Source organism: Lissotriton vulgaris, chromosome 1_2, assembly GCF_964263255.1.
Source record: "Lissotriton vulgaris chromosome 1_2, aLisVul1.2, whole genome shotgun sequence".
Classification (NCBI taxonomy): Eukaryota; Metazoa; Chordata; class Amphibia; order Caudata; family Salamandridae; genus Lissotriton; species Lissotriton vulgaris.
The window spans coordinates 164030493-164050259 of NC_141686.1; the positions used below are offsets into that span (position 1 = coordinate 164030493).

General features: G+C 42.4%; 1 protein-coding gene across 1 annotated transcript in view; it reads left to right on the forward strand.

Annotated features, from left to right (window-relative positions):
- LOC147734755 (aldo-keto reductase family 1 member C1-like) overlaps window positions 1-19767 on the forward strand; it is a 210055-nt gene that overhangs the window by 136394 nt on the left and 53894 nt on the right. The window contains exon 6 of the mRNA XM_086953034.1: window positions 5178-5300. Within this exon, the coding sequence (XP_086809160.1) occupies window positions 5178-5300 (123 nt within the window). The remainder of the gene's footprint in view (window positions 1-5177; window positions 5301-19767) is intronic.

The window sequence follows — 19767 nt, forward strand, 5'->3', positions numbered from 1 at the left end:
ATGTGCTATGGTTCAGTAAGCAAAATCCAAAATGGATCCCACTGGCCTCCTAACCCCACTCTCACGTGTCATACAGATTCGGAATACCAGTTAAGTGATACTCCATGGCCACATTCCTCACAGTTAAGATGTCACCACCGACAAGAAAAAGGCATGTCTGCTAAAAGACATTCAAAGATGGTATGCTGCCACCATTCCTAAACACCTGTGAACTTGTGCAGGATCAGTAGTCCCATGTAATAAGAAATGAAGAAATATGGTGCCCCTTCAGACCAGAGAACCCCACTCTTTGTCTCCAGTACCTTTAAACATACAAGGAGTGGCATGTGCTCTGGGCACTAAAAATAAAAATGTTGTGGTAACTTGCAGTTGGGTAACTCAGGGCATGGATGAACTTGCTCCAGACCATCCATGCAGATGACATTCTTATTCTAACAATGCCAATTTGTTTTTCCCTAACTATATGATGTCCGATTTATTGAGCAAAGACGGACATAAGGTTGATTGGACACTTTGGGGTTTACATCTGTGACTATCAGGTGAGGGCAAATGCAAATCCCTCTAGTAAAGGCATTGGTTGACTGAGCCACCAGACCCGTGTAGGTGCTCTGCCTTCCAAGGTGCAGCACTTCTTTGCATTACTGTCATGCTTTCATTGGATAAAGCCAACGTTTCTGTGAAGGACTGTCATATCTTTAGTAGTACTCTGGTGCCTTTAAGCCAGGTTTTCAGTACAGAAATACCAAATAGACATACATAAAGCACGATAGTACAGCTACTCTTCTTTAAGTTTGTTATACATGTTATGGGTTATGGGCCAGTAGTGATACATCTCAGGAATAAATATAGTTGGTGACTTACAATCTAGACTTGTCCCACATTTTCTGCACTTGGAATAATCATGCATACTGATATTGAAAATATTTAGGTATTGCATACCACAGTTCAAAATATGAGAGAAGTGTGCATTGTACATCACTCATTTTTAAAGCCAATTGATTTGTATGAGTTCTATGAAACATCAAAGGTCATCACTTCAGAGATTGCAGGTAGTCTCTGTGCAAGGCAGTGTCTCTAAAAGTGCAGACTCAGAAAGTAAGATCCTTATGTGTTTGTGAGGAAAATCATTTGTGAATTGTGATGATTAGTGTTCCTCCCTGACAAAGACTCAGCTCCTTGACTTTCTCCTGACATCACTTAGGAGAAGATGGCATTTCAGAGCAGAGAGCCTCTCCCCTCCTCTTGCTGTCACTGTGACTTTCCATGCTGTGTACCTTGCCTGTATATATACAACAGCAGGACACTAGTGGAACAGTCTTTGTTTGTCTGAACTCTGACCCGGAAACACTGATCATTTAATGCAGGGTTCTCTAAAGTTGGTCCTGAAGGGCAAGATCCATGCCAGATTCTTAAGATAACTATGGGCCCGATTCACAGAACTAACTTAAGACAAAATCCTAAGTACTACTTTTGGCTTTTGGTATTCACAGAAGTTAGGATTTTGTCTTACAACAGACTTAAGACAGATTTAAGACAGGCTTAAGTTAGTTAGTTAGTTATGTTAGTAAAAATTGTGACCAAGGTACGACCCCTATTGTACATTGGAAAGCTAACCACCTAAGACAATTGGATCATTGCAATGTCCCTAGAAAGTTGGTTGCCTGGGTACATACTGGGTCCTCAACATGAATGTTTAGGTCACCCAGTAGTGTAAAGTTGACCCTATGCTGCAGCTTTCCATGTTTAGGGTTCCCCTCACACATAGTAGGCCAATTTCACTATGGTCCTATCACTCCACCAGTTTGTAAATTGGCAACTTGCACTATTTCCTCTCCAGCTGATGAATCCAGCAGTCTTGTAGCTCTACATATGTAGGATGACATCACTCTATCATTCAAGTATGTGCATTGGTATCTCTTTAAAAGCCCTTTAAATTGCACATTGGGCCATCAGTGGCTTTGCCAATCTTTCTTCAATGGCGTACTGCTATAGAAGAACACTGACACAGAGCTGCCCAGCTCATGTCAACAAAGCATTCAATGGCAGGAAATCATTCTCCGTACAAATAGTCCAAGCTCTGGAATTTGCTTTCTTGCGAGCATAAAGATATGCTACACACCCCTCTATCTATGGAGAGTGGATAAGACCTGGCTGTTGGTATGGGAAGAAGAAAATGGTATCTCTGCAAGCACAACTATTATCTAACACCTTCCTGCATCATGTTATGCCAACAAGCTTTTGCAAGCTCACTGGACCTAATTGGAGAATGGCACCCAAAGCTTCATACATTGGCTAAATTATAAGTCAACATATGAATATCTAAAAGGGTAGGTACATCTTTTTGAAAGTTCTTTGGAATATGAAGTGCTACAATACGTTTTTCACAATGTCAGTGTTGATCATTTATAGTAGGTTATTGGCTGAGATAATTCCTCATATAGACTGTCAGTAGAGAGTGGCCTGTTTAGCAATTGTGTAGCAGCCTGTTGGAAAATCTATATTTCTTTGGGCTGACGTTGTTTCCACACAAGCTGTACGAGCATGTCAGTTGTTTAGATTTGTAAACACATGTAGCATCAGCTTCTTTGTGATTACGACCACCCCAAATTAGTACACTTTGTGATCAATATCCATAGCCAACTTTCATTGATAAGGACCAATGTGTTCCGGACAAAACAAACATTAAATTAAGATTACTATTTATTTTGTTTCTGATATACCTTGTAAATTCTACAATGCTGGGGGCTTTCGTGAAGGGTGCAGAATCTAAGTGACTGTCTAATTACAGTGCTTCACATAGGCTTAATCAGAAAACCCTGGTCCACCGAGGAACAGATAATAAAATTGCAGATCATGAACTTGTGAGTGAGTAGACATAGCTACTTTGGGCACTGAATTATATGGACACAATTGTACAAAAATGTGGATGAGGCTTGTATTGGGTTTAGTCCCACCCTTGAAGATAAAGTGACTGGGAAAATAACCTTGGCTGGGCAACAACCAAAGATGCAAATACTATACGACAATGTACAGGCTGAACCATTAGTCATAAAAAAGCAGCAATCACTGGGAAGTAGCTATCCAAGGGGTGGCAAAGTACAAAGTAGTCAACAAAATGCACTCCATCAAGCAGAGACAGATCAAGGGCCCAACTTAGCAGAGCAAAAGCAGCACTCAGATAACAGGTCGGAGGTCACAATAACAACCATCTCTCAAATTCCCCCGAAATCAATTGCTGTAACAATAAGGGGAAAGGACCGCCACTGCAAGCTTCCAGTCCAGGACCAAGCGGATCAACAAATAAGGATGTCGGCCCGAAAAAAACCAGGCCCACTATGCGCCAATCAAGAGACACGAATCCAATTCCCGCCAGAGTATGAACAAGGGAGCAGGCAAGAAATGCAGCTAAACCTCATAGGAATAGGGGGAGGGAACGAATGTGCACCATTGTCATGCAAAAGCAAGTCGAATCTGACGAGTGTGAATTGAAGCTCTCTTTTATTCCGGAATATTCATCAAAAGGGACCCAGGATACGCTCAACAGGGAGAACCTTTTGAGACTCTTCCACAAAATCCCCAAGCTAAAAGGAATCCGTTCGAGTGACCTAATTTCGGTGGAATTCAAGGAAACCCCGGTAAGGGGGGGTAGAGAAGTCGCTGACAACTTGGTCGTCCAAGGTCCTGGTGGACAACATTGCAGCAATGAGCGGAAGATTCGAGGCATGGGGCATCAGGCTTAAGGTATTGCAACGTCCAAGATATCCATATCCCTTCCTCAACAAACCAAACGAGGGGAAAACCCCAGGTAAACACCAGCCCACATGCTTACGTGGAGCACGTTCCAACTCACCAACACTGCAGCTGCAAAAGAATATGCACCGCAAAAGCGAAGGTCTGGGCACTATCGGGGGAGGCCCACAGGAAATCAATGATTGGGCCTGGATCTCAAAAACTCTGAATGATAAGCACTCCTAACCAAGGACAAAAAATACCAGAAATAGCAAGGGAAGACAACGAATTATTTAACATCTAACTTTGTTCATGGAATGTGCATGGTTTCAGGGACATGGGCCAAGATCAAGATACCGCAACCTTCTTAACGCAACAACAAATAATTTTGCTCCAGGAAACATGGAACATGTGGGCAACCTCAATACCTGGTTTCATTGAACATCATTGCCTGGCAGAAAGACATTCTAACTATGGTCATCCGAGAGGGGGCTTATCAATTTTTATAACGCAAAAGTTAAATTGGGAAACAGAAGAAATAGACACAGCGGTAAACTGGATCCAAGTGATCAAGGTAATCTGTAAGAAACAAAATACACAACTCCTCCTAGTAAATGTTTACATCCATTCGGAGAGAAAGAAGCAGAATAGAAAATACGTAACTCTAACAAAATTAATCAATGCATTGCAGAAAAGCCACACAAATTCCCAAATGGTGATCACTGGGGACTTTAACACCAATCTTTTAGCGTCAAAATGGGGAAGAAACAGTAAAGCTCCACAGGGTGCGTCCGACTTTGTATGTAAATTAGCAGCACTTGACCTGATAGTCCCATCATGCTAATGGTTTCATCATGCTAATCAAATTAGATCACCAAGTACTCTCTCCTCTTATGTCAATTTCTTCCAAGCTTTACTATTAGTCTATGAAATGTTCTCTTACTTGGTCATCTGGGAAAGTGTTTTTTTTTGTTACCCATGTGTCCTCTTACAACACATTATTTTCCAATTTGCACTCTTTATGAAAGTGCCTAGAAGTGGTTATGTTCATGTTGATTGGAATCTAGGTAGGTTTCTTTAATGTTTAAAACACTCACATGAGGTGCTGTGGGTCCCTTAGATCTATGGACTTTCTGTAGGACGTATTTTACATAAGGTTATAGGATTGCTTCATATGTAGATTCCTGAATTATAGTTTGCTTGCATGAACTCTCCTAATGGGGCTTTAATTTTTTTCATACTTTGTTTAATTTATGAAATATTGAACTTTACTGTTATCTTGCTTTGAGTTATAACTTTTCAATCAATCAATCACTCAGTCACTTGTACATCGCACTTCTTACCCATGAGGGTCTCAAGGCACTAGGGGAGTGGGTGCTGCTACTGCTCGAAGTATGCATGGGGTATGCAAGTCTTGTTCACAGCTTTCTTGCCTTTTTGTCGTGCAGGCCATGGAGGCGTGCAAGGATGCTGGTCTCGTGAAGTCCATTGGGGTGTCAAATTTTAACCGCAGGCAATTGGAGCTGATCCTTAACAAACCAGGGCTCAAGTACAAACCTGTCTGCAACCAGGTAAGAGACTGTAATTAAAAAGCTAGTGAACCAACATTCTATCAGGTTTTAACCATTATATCAATGCTATCTGCTGATTGAATGTATTATTATTTCTGGGACTGATATACCCACTATTTCCAGTATGAAGTGCAATGAAATCTATAGAAGGGTTCATCAGCAATCCACAAGATAGCCTCAGCTTCAATGTCATGGTGAATCCAAGTGGTTCATCTTGTAATCTCTTAGTTGGGCTACTAAATCATCTTAGGGGAGATCTACTTAACATTTTGCATCTGAACTGTAAAGAGTGAATGGTTTATTTGTATAGTGGCATAGTTGGGATTGCTTTCCAGGCTGCACCTGGAAGTATTCTGGGTAAAAGACCACAAAAAGTAGGATCCACAGAGGGGTGAAAGCTGGATGCACCTGCTGTCCTGCAGGTCAGAAGAATGCTTTTGACGAAAATGCTTATGTATCATACTGGGTTCTACCAACAATGAAAGGAAAGAGAGCCCTAAAACTGGTCAAAAGCAGGATTTGTGTCCAGGCTGGTTTGTTAAACCTTACTAAGCTAAGAATCACCCCTTGCGCCTAGAAATATCCTTCGGGACACAAATCCTTTCTGAACATGGCTACAGTGCATGTTCCAAGGCAGAGTACTAACCTAAAAGGGATTTAGGTCCTGGCTTTGCTGTGTTTTACTAGAGAGAGGATCTATGGATAATTTGAAGGGTGGGAAAGCAGCACATGCAGCATGTACATTGTAAAATTAGGAGGGGGAGGAATGCTGCTTCTTTCTAAACTGTGTAAGCATTTACTCTGTTAAACCAGGCAGTGTGAGCCATGTTTTTGTTATCTATGCATGCTTGAAATGTTTTTCAGAGAATACTCTTCACCAACTGCATGCAAGCAATTATACATTGCTCTCTCAATGTGCAGTTATATTTTAGATAATTTGTACAAATGCGGTTGGTTAAAGGTAACTCTCCCTGCTTCTAACTGATTACCTAAAGAGAAAAAAAACTTTTGATGGCACCAGATTTCTAGGAAGTACAGCAGGTTCGCTGCATAATGCAAGCAGGTTCTTTGCAGCTTGTTTGGATCTTCAAACTATATTTATGTTAAATATAACAATCAATCAATCAGAGTACTTGTAAAGCGCGCTACTTACCCGTGAGGGTCTCAAGATGCTATGGGGAGGGGGTGCCACTACTGCTTGAAGAGCCAGGTCTTGAGGAGTCTTCTGAAGTCGAGTAGGTCTTGGGTCTGTCGTATGTGTGTACGGAGGGTATTCCAGGTCTTGGTGGCGAGGTAGAAGGATCTGCCACCGGAGGTTGTTTGTTGGATGCGGGGAACAGCGGCGAGGGCGAGGCTGGCGGAGCGGAGCTGGTGGGTGGGGATGTAGGAGCTGAGTCTGCTGTTCAGATAGGCTGGTCCGGCGTTGTGGAGTGCTTTGTGTGCGTGAGTGAGGAGCTTGAAGGTGATCCTCTTGTCGACGGGGTGCCAGTGTAGGTCTCTCAGGTGGGGGGTGAAGTGGCTGCGGCGGGGGACGGTGACGATCAGTCGGGCGGAGGCGTTTTGGATGCTTTGTAGTTATCCTAGGTGTTTTGCTGGGATTCCTACGTAGAGTGCGTTGCCATTTTCCAGTCTGCTGCTGACGAGGGCCTGTGTCACCGTTCTTGTTTCGGTCGGGATCCACTTGTAGATCCTGCGGAGCATGCAGAGGGTGTTGTATCAGGAGGAGGAGACGGCGTTGACCTGTTTAGACATGGAGAGGGAGGAGTTGAAGATGAATCCTAGGTTGCGTGCCTGGTCCATGGGTTTCAGTGCTGTTCTCAGTGTGGTCGGCCAACAGAAGTCGTCCCAGGCTGAGGGGGTGGGTCCGAGGATGAGTACCTCCATCTTGTCGAGTTCAGCTTCAGACGGCTGTTCCTCATCCAGTCGGCGACGGCCTTCATTCCCTCGTGGAGGTTGGTTTTGGGGGTGTGTGGGACCTTGGTGAGGAAGAGGGTGAGCTGGGTGTCGTCAGCGTAGGAGATGATATTGAGGTTGTGTTGGCGGGCCACTTGTACGAGGGTGCCATGTAGATGTTGAACAGCGTCGGGCTGAGGGATGAGCCCTGGGGGACACCGTAGATGATGTCGGTGGCCTCAGATCAGAAGGGCGGGAGGCGGACGCTCTGAGTTCTGCCTGGAGAGGAAGCTTTTGGGTCCCGATTTGGATGGACATTGACAGAGGTGTTACTCCCTATGTCCATTACTCTGAATTCTTTCATTTCTTTTCCTCTCTCTTCCCTCCTGGTATAGTGCAGAAAGTGTCCTATCAGTCCTCTACCACTTTGTGCCCAACACCTTTTCCAGTTAACTGTTGAGCTCTTGCCTGTTCAGGCTTATGATGTTAAATGGTTTGGGGGGAATGAGGAATGGGAACCTGCACTACACAGTCACCCGATCTACACAGCTGGTATGGAAGGACATTAAACGCAGTGTCAGACTCATATCGCAATAATGGCGAATTACACATTTAATATTAACACATAAAATCTGAGGGGTCTCAACAATCCACTCATACAGCGATCTATCCTCTATGAACTAACCACATTACAGGCAGATGTTGCGCTTATTTAGGAGACCCACCTTTTAAAACAAGATCAAGTCTGGTTGAAATTAAAAGAGTGCCGTGGTCAATACTTCTCTTCTGGGGCCAAACAGAGTGAGGGAGTGGGTATTCTGAATAATTGTAGATGCTTTTGATAATGGAAGAGACCCTTGGAGCTAACACAGGCTTGGTGGGTAGGCATAAGCGTATCTCTGATGAGCAAACCACTAATGCTGGCTTCAATATGCATTCCTAACCAAGGGCAGGAGCACTTTCTGACAACAATATAGAGCAACATAAAAAAAATGCTACACTACTATTAACTTAATTTTTTATTAAATCTTTAATTAAATAAATATAATAAATAATACAAAATAATATTTTGTCAGAATTTTAAATTAAAAAATAAGTTCCCTCCTAAAGTAAAAAAATAATTGTAATTATGAATTATAATTAATAAGTGATGTATATAGCTAACTGCAATAATTCAATTATATTGTAATCAAAAACAATGTACATGAACTTATCAATTCAAAAAATGTTGATTAAATATTTTCTAATTAAATGATTTTTTTTTTTTTTTTTAATTATTATTAATTTTTTTTTTAGTCCTCATCGAGCAAAATCCCTTAAGGTAAGGAGGAGTCAAAGGCCCCATTGTCTATTCAGAGCTTTGGAAGCGGAGGACCCAGCTCCCATGCAAAAAATTTAGGAGTAAAATGGGATGAGAATTTGTCTTTCTTGCCGCATATACAACAGCTCACCGCAGGCTGCCTGCATAAACTAAAAAATTTGCGGACATTTCTGCCTCTGCTACCTGTCGAGTGCCGGAAAACGGTTGTTCATGCAACAATCACTTCCCGACTCGATTACTCTAACGGCCTCTATCTTGGTCTACCTAAATATGCGGTGCAACGCCTACAAATCGTGCAGAATGCGGCTGCGAGATTAATAAAACGGATCCCTTTCAGGCAGCACATCTCTCCGCATCTGCACGAGCTGCATTGGCTACCAGTGGCAAGCAGAATTAAGTTCAAAGTGTTAACCCTGGCTTTTAGAGCGCTAAAAGGCACGTGTCCAAACTATCTGAAATTCCGACTCCCCCGCTACCACCAAAAACGTGAGCTGCGCTCCAACTCCCTACTCAAGCTAATTGTACCGCGCGTAAGGAAAGCTAGACTTGGAGGCAGGTCCTTTTCGGCCGGCACGGCGAAACTCTGGAATACCCTGCCCCCTGCCATCCAATCTGCCACGTCAGAAGCAAGCTTTAGGAAACTCCTAAAAACCTGGCTTTTTACGCAATAACTCTGCCCCCCTCCTGACTACTTACTCTTGCTGTGGGACTCGTTAGCGCCGGGACACCTCCCCAGAGGTAGCTGTTCGCGCTCAATAAGTTTCTGTATTATTATTATTATTATTAGACACAGTTTCTAGCCTTGTGCTTTTGGGGCCTTCTTTTGTCCGAACCGAAGGCTCACGATTTTCGACAGTGGGGGGAGCTAGTCAATATGACTACTCTGGTCAAGTAGTTAGCTTGAAATCGTTGTTTCTTTTGCCTTAATCACTGGACCCTCTGATATTTCGTGAATTATCTGTCGATCTACTACGTCAGAGAGGATCTTACCGATCTGGTCCCAGTAGCTGTGAAGGGCCTTGCAGGCCTGGAACATGTGTAAATCGTTAGCTCTTTATTCTCCACATTTAGATCATTTCTTTTGTTCATTACTCGTTATTTTGGAAAGCCTTTTCGTTGACCAGTATGATCCGGGCTGGCTATTCCCCCTTGTGCTATGTTTCTTCCAAGTTTTTACCAGCCGATTCGGACTCCCTTAGCAGCCCAGATAAAGCTAGATAGCTCTCCCTGAGGTTTTTTGATTTGCTCTGTACTAAAGCTCAGAGGGATAGAGTTAAATAGGTATGTACATTTCAGTAGAATAGTCATTTTGATTAAGTTGGATTTTCCTAGGAATGATAGCTGTGGGCCTGACCAGGCCTTTAGTAGTTGTCTTATTTCTTTATGTATCCTTACGAAGTTCAGGTTGGTTATTTCATCTATTTCTTTTGTGTATTCAATTCCTAAATATTTGATTTTATCTTTAGTGAGGGGGTTTCCTGAGGCTATGTTCCACTCAAGAATTTCTGTTTTGGTTTGGTTGACCTGGTAACCTAATACTGCTCCGAACTGGGCTATAGTCTCTTCCATTATGGGGAGTGAGATTGTTAAGTTCCCAGTAAATATCATCAGGTCATCAGCATATAATGCTACCTTTTTCTCCCATCCTTGATGTTTGAAAATTTGGATCTCTTCTTCCCCTCTTAATAAGATAGCCAAAGGTTCACTATAGAAATTAAATAGGAGGGGAGACAAGGGGCATACTTGTCTGGTGACAAGGGGCATCCTTGTCTGGTGCCTCTTTTAATAAGTACGTTATCAGTGAGGGCATCATTTACTAGAATTCTTGCATTTGGTTTTGAGTAGATGTTGGATATAGCGCTTTCCATTTTTTCTCCTAGATTAAATTTAGACAAGGTAGGAAAAGAAAAGGCCAACTGACTCGGTCGAAAGCTTTTGCTGCGTCGAAAGTTATTACAGATAGAGGAGCAGTATCTTGAATTGCAATGTCGATGGCAGCAATGAGCTTGTGGGATAGTTCATGTATTTGCCTGCCTTGAATTAAACCCTTTTGGTCTGGATGAATTAGGGACCCTGCCACTGCCCCTAATCTTTTAGCCAGGATCTGTGTGTATATTTTATAGTCCGAGTTCAAGAGGGAGATGGGTCTGTATGATTTGCATTTTGTTGGGTCTTTTCCTGGTTTTAGGATAATGTTGATGATTGCGTCATTCCATGAGTTTGGGAGTCTTTGGTTATCTTGAAATATGCAGTTTAGGAGATCCATAAGTGGTGCTTATAGTGTTTCTTGGAGATGTAAATATAGTCATTTGGTAGGCAGTCTGGGCCGGTGGCTTTCCCTCTTTTAAGGGACTTAATTGCAGTTCTGACTTCCTCTTTCGTGATCTGTTGATTAAGAGCAAGCTTCTGTTCCTGTGAGGCCACTGGGTTAGTTATATTCGTTAGAAAGTGTTGAATTTGGTCCTCCGTGGTAGTTAGGTCCTCCGTGTAGAGATCTTCAAAAAAGCGTTTAAATTCTTGCCTAATTGTATTGCTTTCTGAGGTGTATCCTGTATTGTCCACTCTTTGTATTTTTGTGATTGTATTTTTAGTTTTTTCAGTTTTTGTTTTCCAGGCTAGGAACCTCCCGCATCCTTCCCCATATTCGTAATGAGAAAGTTTACTAGCTTCCCATTTATCTCTTACTCTTCAGGACATCATGGAGCTCAGTTTTCTTATTTCTTATGTTATCTTCTATGTCGGCGATTAACTTGCTGCAACCAGCAGTTTTGAGGTCCGCTTCTAGCGACAGTAACTCTTTTTCAATCTGATTGATAAATATCTTCCTTTCTTTATTTCTGTGTGATGCTATGATGAGGAGTTTCCCACTAATAACTGCTTTTTATGCATCCCAGGAAGTTTGTTTTGTAGTTTTAGCCTTGTTAATATGAAAGAATAGTTTTGTTTCTTCTGCAAGGTTTTCATTATAGGCATCCACTAGGAATATACTCCTGTCTACAGTCCATCTTTGGGGAAGTGGTAAAGTTTTAAGCATCAATATAAGTTGTACCGCTGAGTGGTCAGAAATATGTTCAGGGAAAGGCTCGACCTTTTTTGTTTGTTCCACCAGACTCCTACTAATAAGAAAAAAATCAATTCTGGAGGCGTGCCCTAGTCTTTTGATTTTATAGGTGAATCGATGATTTATATTTCCTTTTTCGTTCCATATATCGACCAGGCCCATGTCCTTCATATAATGCCCCACCCATTCTCTCATATTTGGCAAGTTGGGGAGGTTCTTTGTGGGGTGTCTGTCTTCTGAGGGATTTAGTAAGATGTTAAAGTCTCCTCCCATTATCATTGGGGAGTTGGTTGCTAGGAGGTTGGCATATAACTTCTTTAGTGGTTCAGGGTCGTCGCTTTTTGTGCCATAGTAGCCCACCAGGGTATATACGTTGTTATAGATCATTGCCGTCACGATGGCCCATCTGCCTTTTCTGTCAATATCTGTTTTTTTTTATCACTGCTTTCAATGATTTTTTTAAGATGATTGGGACTCCTTTTATGTTACAGTGTTGGTTCGTACAAATACAGTGCTCTATCCAACTCTCTGTTTTGCATTTCGGTTCCCACTCCTCCTTCGTTAGGTGTGATTCCTGGATTAGAATTACTTCGCTATTACAGTCTTTTAAGTACTCCAGTATTTACATTCTCCGTGATTTAATTCTCAATCCATTTGTATTCCACGTTAATATTTTAAGTTTATTTTCTATTTTCATATTCCTGGCCATCGTCATTAATCTTGTCGTTATCTCTCCCATCTGGGCCTTTGTACTCCTCTAATGTTGCTGTTAGGACTTTATTACTTTTCTTTTCCCCCATTTTACTCCCCACCATGTGCTTTATTTTTTTCTTTTTTCGTGCTTGTGTGTAGGTTCCTCACCCCCACCCTGGAGAAGCCTCCCTTTTCTTCTTTTTTCTGGGAATTGAGACTGCCCTTTTCGAGCTCTTTGCCTTTGGTTTATTCAAGTTTAGCTTTTCTTTTGTTTTCCCACCGGTAGATTGGCCATTTTAATTAACTCTCTTCCTCTTTTCATAATTTGTTTCCTATTTTGAGAGAGTTTGATATTCCTGGTGGGTCTTGATTTGTTCGATTAGACCTGCCACTTCTTTCGGGTCTCTTATGTTGAACATTTTATTGTTCCACATGATTTTGAGAAGCGCTGGGAAGCGCATCAGGACATTCGCTCCAAGTGCCCTCAGTTAAGGCATAAGTTGGCCGAGCTCCCATTGTCTATCTTGTGTTGTTTTAGATATATCAGATCTGATTCTACAGGACCCTGTGTAGGATACTGCTTTAAGGCCTTCGCTAAGTATTCATTCCTTCAGTGAGTAGGTCATGAAGTTGATTAGAACTTTCCTCTGGTTTTTTCTAAACTTCCCCTTCCTAAAGGGGTCTCGATGTACCCTTTGGATGTCGTCTTTTAGGTTTACAGATTTAGCCCAGGGGATTTTTTCCTCTAGTAGTTGGATTATGAAGCCTTTGATATCATCACCTTCGAGTCCCTGCGGAATATTCAGGATTTTGATGTTGTTTCTCCTGGCGTTATTTTCCAGGGACTCCATTCTTTCGCTGATCTCCGCTGCCTTAATCTGTAGTTTCATTATTTCATTGTGGTTTGCCTCTATTTTCTTGTTTAGTGCTTCGATTTTGCCTTCGGCATGTGTCACCCTGTCTATGATAGTATTTATTTTCTGATCCAGCACCTCACCTACTTCCTATATTTTGGACTTTTTTTTTCAGAGATTGCAAATTTAGTTCTAAGCTCCTTCATCATCTCTTCGAGAACATTCTCAGGGATGATGACACTCTTGGCAGCCGTGCCTTCTGTGGTATCTGTATCGTTTTTTGAGGGTGGAGGGGCTGCCGGCGGTGTTTGTGAGCTGCCTTGTGGGCTTTTTTCCAGAGATGTCTTTGTTGCTTCAAGTCGGTGCTCAGTTTCTTTTTTTACTTCTGTTTCATCCACCGACAGGGCCGGATATTTATTAGATACTGTTAAGTCGAGTATTCCTTCACTTTGTTTACGCTGTTTACGCTGTTTCTGGATCTCTGCTATTTTAAGATCATGAGTCCTGCCTGTGTTGGGTGGATCTTTGTGTGTCGTTTCCCAACCCGAAGCTTTCTCAGGTGTACAGTTCTTATTTTTATCATGAACCCTAAAATAGGACCTGAGTGAGGGGGTGATTTTTAAGGCGTTGCGACCTGTGGATTTAAGACTTGCTCTGGATTGAGGCGCTTGCGGCTGCCCTGAGACGTATCTTTTATTCTTCCTTTTTTCCTCTCGGGAGGGGACACTGGCTGGAGACTGGCCTATTCTTTTCTCTTTAATTGGAGTACTGGCTTTTACCTCCGAATTTTTGCCTCTTAGGCTGTACCCCTTTCTCTCTTGAGCTAACTCCTCCTTATTTCTGCTGGGAGGTTGCGGACTCTTGAGGCCTTCAGAGGATTCCAGTTTACGTGGAAATGACGCTGTTTGTACCGTTGATTCAGGGCCTTCCTGGACTGGCTGCTCCCCTCCTGGATTTGCTCTATGGAGGGCCAGTGGATTGGAAGTAGGGGTGTTTTGCCTTCCTGAGTTAAGTAGGTATTGTTGCTGCTGCTTCTGCTGTGATGGGTTCTTCTCTGTTTGTGCAGCGCGCTTTCACTGCCTCTGCCCACACTCCGAGTGAGTGGGGGGCCGCTTCGGTTGTAGGCTCTGTCTTTTTTAGTTAGCGTTATTCAGATTGGGAGAGGGGGAGGCCTTGGTCTTGGCCTTGACCTAGCAGCCCCCTTACCTTGTCCTTGTCTTGTCCGTCGCCTTAAGTTGCTTTAAGTTGCTTTCAGTCCACCCCTCCGCCTGTTTTCTGTTTGTTTTCTCCTTTCTGAGATTTTCTGACGGCCCGCTTTTTCCTATTTATCTGAGAGTATGCTGATTTAATGCTCAATAGTGCTCTTTTTCAAAGGATGACAGAGTCAACTGGTTAATTGGTTTATTTAAAAAAAAAATGGGCACTCTTATTGTTGAAAATATCGGGGTAGTGATCAAGCAATGCAGGCGTATGAAAAGTCCAAGTGTGCGAGGTGGGCAGTCTGAAGGGGGCACAGAGCCCAGAGTGTCCAAAGTGCTGAGCGCAGAGTGCAGAGTGCAGGACACAGGGTGCTCAAAGCGTCTCAGGCATCTTCCAGGCCAATCTGGAAACTAATCTGTTAGGTTAGGATTCTCTACCAAGTTACCAAAGTCGCCAAAGTCATCTGCCTTCAAACCTGCCTAGCACCGTCTCTTGTGGGCTTTGTTGGCTCTTCAGCGCTTCTCCTGTGCTTTCTTGCTGTTTTTTACCGTCTCTGCCGCAGTCATCTATGCAGAGCCCCAAGCTCATGGAGGGAGGAGGAAAGAGCAAGGAGCAAGAAGCAAGGAGCAGGGAGACAGGAGGAGGGAGCAGGGAGCAGATCGCCTGAGCCTCGGGAAGTCCGCTATGGCTATTGCGCGGTGTGGTATGAAAGAACCTCCGATCCTTCAGATTTCAGGCAGGCGGACTGGCTCTCGGACTGTCACTCACACTCGCAGGCAGGCAGGCAGGCAGCCGACAACAAGCAGGCACGCAGTTACTTACTGACTTCAACCGGGTGCCGGGTTCCGATGCCTGATGCCGGATGCTGATTCAATGTTTTCAGATGCTTCAATGCTCGACGTGGATATGAGAGTATGGACACAGATGTCACCGATGGCACAAATGTTTTATTTTATATTTTTTAACATATACATCATCTATATATATGTGTATAAAAATGTAATTTAAAAGGTAACATTTTAATCTTTAAAAACCACTGAAATTGACAATTTATAGTTAATGAACAGTAAATGTAATCACACCCTACTGTGTGCATTGTAGTCATCAGTGATGTAATTTCAGATGTCACATTTATATTATCAATGATATCATAGAATATGTCATGCATGAGATAATGTGCGGTCATAAGCAATGCATGGTGAGAATTATAGGTACTTCAATTAATTTGTGAATTTCAGTTGTTTTAAGAGTTTTAATCATTACATTTTAACTGAGTTTTTCTCCGAATTGTAACATCACTTTAACCTTTGATTTTTCAGTGAATTTCTGATTTTTTTTTACGTAAAGTAACAAAATATATATGTCATTTTAACTAAGGCGGACCTACTGACTTTGACAAAGAGTCCGAACACCAAAATATAAAACGCTTTCCTATTGACTTTAGCAAGGGGTCAATACACCAATCTATATAAAGCAGACCTACTGGCTAAGGCAACAAGTCACCACAATAGTTTATCAATAGCCATTCGCCAAAGTAATTCTTATATACATGGCAATACATAATATTTATTTTCACCAAAATATTTTAAATAAAGCATTTAACAAATCTAAATGTGTGTTTGAGTCTTTCTTTCTGTGACACTCTGCAGGCTACAAAATGCAGTCATACCAACCAACCACAAAAGGTCCCTGCACCGCAGCTGAAGAGCATACAGCTCCAGTTCAGAGTGCTTTAAAAATAATGCAAGATTTCCTGGGCATATAATGACCCTAGAGAGTTACAGTTCTTTAAAAAGAAAAAACATTTCTGTGGGCAGCTGTGCTCTTTAGAGCCGCACACTTTTGACACACAGAGGCCCAGAAGGACATGGACACTCACTGAAAGACAAGAAGGAGCAGCTTTTGGGTTCCCATTTGGATGGACATTGACAGAGGTGTTACTCCCTATTTCCATTACTCTGAATTCTTTCTTTTCTTTTCCTCTCTCTTCCCTCCTGGTATAGTGCAGAAAGTGTCCTATCAGTCCTCTACCACTTTGTGCCCAACCCCTTTCCCAGTTAACTGTTGAACTCTTGCCTGTTCAGGCTTATGATGTTAAACGGGTTAGGGGGAATGAGGAATGTACAACACAGTCACCCGATCTACACAGCAGGTACGAAAGGACAGTAAATGCAGTGTCAGACTTATATCGCATTAATTGCGAATTACACATTTAATATTAACACATAAAATCTGAGGGGTCTCAACAATCCACTCATAAAGCGATCTATCCTCTATGAACTAACCACATTACAGGCATATGTTGCGCTTATTTAGGAGACCCACCTTTTAAAACAAGATCAAGCCTGGTTGAAATTAAAAGAGTGCCCAGGTCAATACTTCTCTTCTGGGGCCAAACATAGTGAGGCAGTGGGGATTCTGATTAATTGAAGATGCTTTTGATAGTGAAAGAGACCTTTGGAGATAACACAGGCTCGGTGGGTAGCCATAAGCGTATCTCTGATGAGCAAACCACTAATGCTGGCTTCAATATGCATTCCTAATCAAGGGCAGGAGCACTTCCTGACAACAATAATCCACTTCCTCACAGCCAGGTCATAATAGTGGAGGTCTCAACCTAGTATTCGATCAGGAGACAGACTCAGATCAAACAGGATTGGGAGTCGCCATGACCCGGTTGGCAACTGTCAAACTCTTTTAAGAATAAATGGGCCTGATAGATGCATGGAGTAACAGACCCCACATGGGGCAGAACTATTCACAGTACCCTGGGGCACATATAATATACACCAGACTTGATTTCATCTTTCTAGATAAGCCTCTGATTCTGGGCCTTAGTAAGGCAATCTAGCTCCCTCGCTCACATTCAGATCATGGTCTGGTCTCATGTACTCTGAACTATGGGCAAGATAAGCCCAGGGGGAATAGAGGAACATGGCAACATCAGATTTGCCTCTTAAAGGACCCAGTCGCAGAATCCAAAATTAGGACGAGTACCGCAGACTACATCACACACAATGACACATGTCCAGACTGGAGAGGACTTTGTGGGATTTTGACCCTGTAACCAGGACCCACTCACCATCTTTGTGGACTGAGGAATCCCTGCAGGAAGACCCCATCGACTGCATCATATCCACAGCATCCTTGGAGCATCTTTAGCATCCTTTATCCCTTGCATCCGGACTACTCCATAGGAATTCATTGCAAAGTGGATCGTAATACAGCAGATTGGATACCCGCCAAGTCTAAATCAGTCCCTTAGAATCCTAATAATTTCTCCTCCCTTGCTGGAGCTAAAGAAACAGTCCTCAAGAATTGTATATAGATGGGCACTACACCCTGGTGAATTTGGCACAGATGACGAAAGGAGGCAGTCCACTCTCATGTGGGCTAAGTGTATGACCACACTTTGGTCTTTCATAGCTAGATGATCTCTCAAAAGGGAAGTGGATGGGTCCTTTTGATCCACATTATAATATACCCCAAAGTAAGTTATACAAATCACTTATTTTAATGGAGATCAGCACTTCGTACCACATGATTGTGATAGATTTTGTAAAACTCCTACAGTGGCAAATAATCATGACAATCCATCTTAGCAAATTTAAAAATGTTAAATACACTTAGGATAAAGTATAAGTTCAGAGGCTGCTGTTTCTCAGTAAATAAACTCCCAGCGCTCAAGTGACTCTTCGGTGCAAATAGGAATGTAGTATCATGGTAAACCTATATTTATCCCCATAAAAATGGGGTCTCATGTCCTACAGTGTGCACTATTCTCGATTAAACTTTACTATCCGTGGGTATGTTGTTTCACTCCAGCGGCTATTTTACTCAATCCCTACATCCTGCATAAGTGTTCCATGTTTCCTTTTCTGCCTAGGGTCCTACTGTCTTATGTGTTATACCAGCTAGCCATAAGGATGCAAGTTTTATGTGTAGCTCCCTACTCAAACCTCTCCTACACACACAACTTGTCAGGGCACATAAGTAAGTAAGAGAATGCAATGTGGTTGTTATATTCATGGGAAATAAATGGTGAAAAAAGACTTATCAGATATGTATCTAAAGTTCTTCATCCTTATTAAGTCCAGTCTTGTGCCCGACTCTATTATGTACCTTGACTCTATCTTTCTAATTTTTGTTATTCCTGATGACCAAAGGCTGTGAGCACCAGGTGGGTCGGAGGGTTAGCGACCACAGTTTGTCGAGTGGAGTGCAGGTCCCAGGCCAAAGGCTGTGCATGGCAGGGCGTTGGCCACCCGCGGGGATGTGGGCGCAGAGCCTTCAGCCTTGTGCAGCGTGGGTTGGCATTGTTAGGAATGCTCATAAAATGTTACTTTCGTTAAAAAACACCCTAGAAATTCACTGAAAAAATCAAAGGTTAGTGGACGTTGTACTTAGGCATGATACTAATATCTTACTATACATTAAAAAACATGAAGGTTACATTGATGTTATAGTTAGATGAAAATTCACCAGTTATAGTTTACTGACCTACTTAGAACTTGTGCCTCCACCATGCACTGCTTATGACCTCACATATTTCATCACTTATGACATGTTTAATGACATCATTGATGACATCTTAAAGTATAAAATGTATGCGATGCTTGGTGGGTGCGCATTTTCTTGTTAGGTCCGTGAACTATAACTGGTGAATTTCAGCATTATCTTTAGTTTAAAACGTTACGTTTTAATAAGAATTTTCACCTAACTATAACATTGCATTAATATTTGCTTTTTTGTGAATTTTTTAGTTTTTTTTTTAATGTACCACAAGATATTATTACCATACCTTACTATAATGTTGCGTTAACATCTGATTTTATCTATGCAAATGAGGAATAGGGAATCCTTGGACGCAATTATACCTGCGAAAGCCCCAGGCCCGGATGGCATCCCTGGCAACCTTTTCTGTGCAGACAGGGATAACTGGGCAACATACATTATGACACTGGCCAATGATGTAGCTGGTGTGGGAAGGATCCCAGATTCGTGGAAAGGGGCCGAAATAATACCCATTTTTAAGAAAGGGGCTAGGACGATGCCTTCCAACTACTGCCCGATCGATTGTGCCCAAAAGGTCTTCTGGTGTACCCTCCTAGTTAAGATCCAGGAGTGGATGGATGAGAATGACATCTTCTCTCCACTTCAAGTAGGATTTTGGCGGAAGACCGGCACAATCGATCAAGTATTCTGTCTTGTCACGCTATATTGGAAGGAAGTTGTCTTGGGCAAGGGAAGTTTATACCTTGCCTTTTATAGATTTAAAAATAGCATTGGAACTTGTGCCCAGGGATTCACTCTGGCGGGTGCTTAGGGATATGAGAATGCTCCCGGCGATCCTGGGCATTTTTATCAGGTTGCACAATGAAAACTATGCCCAGGTAAGGTGGGGAAACCACGGACAATCCACTGAGCCTATCAAGATCCAGCGGC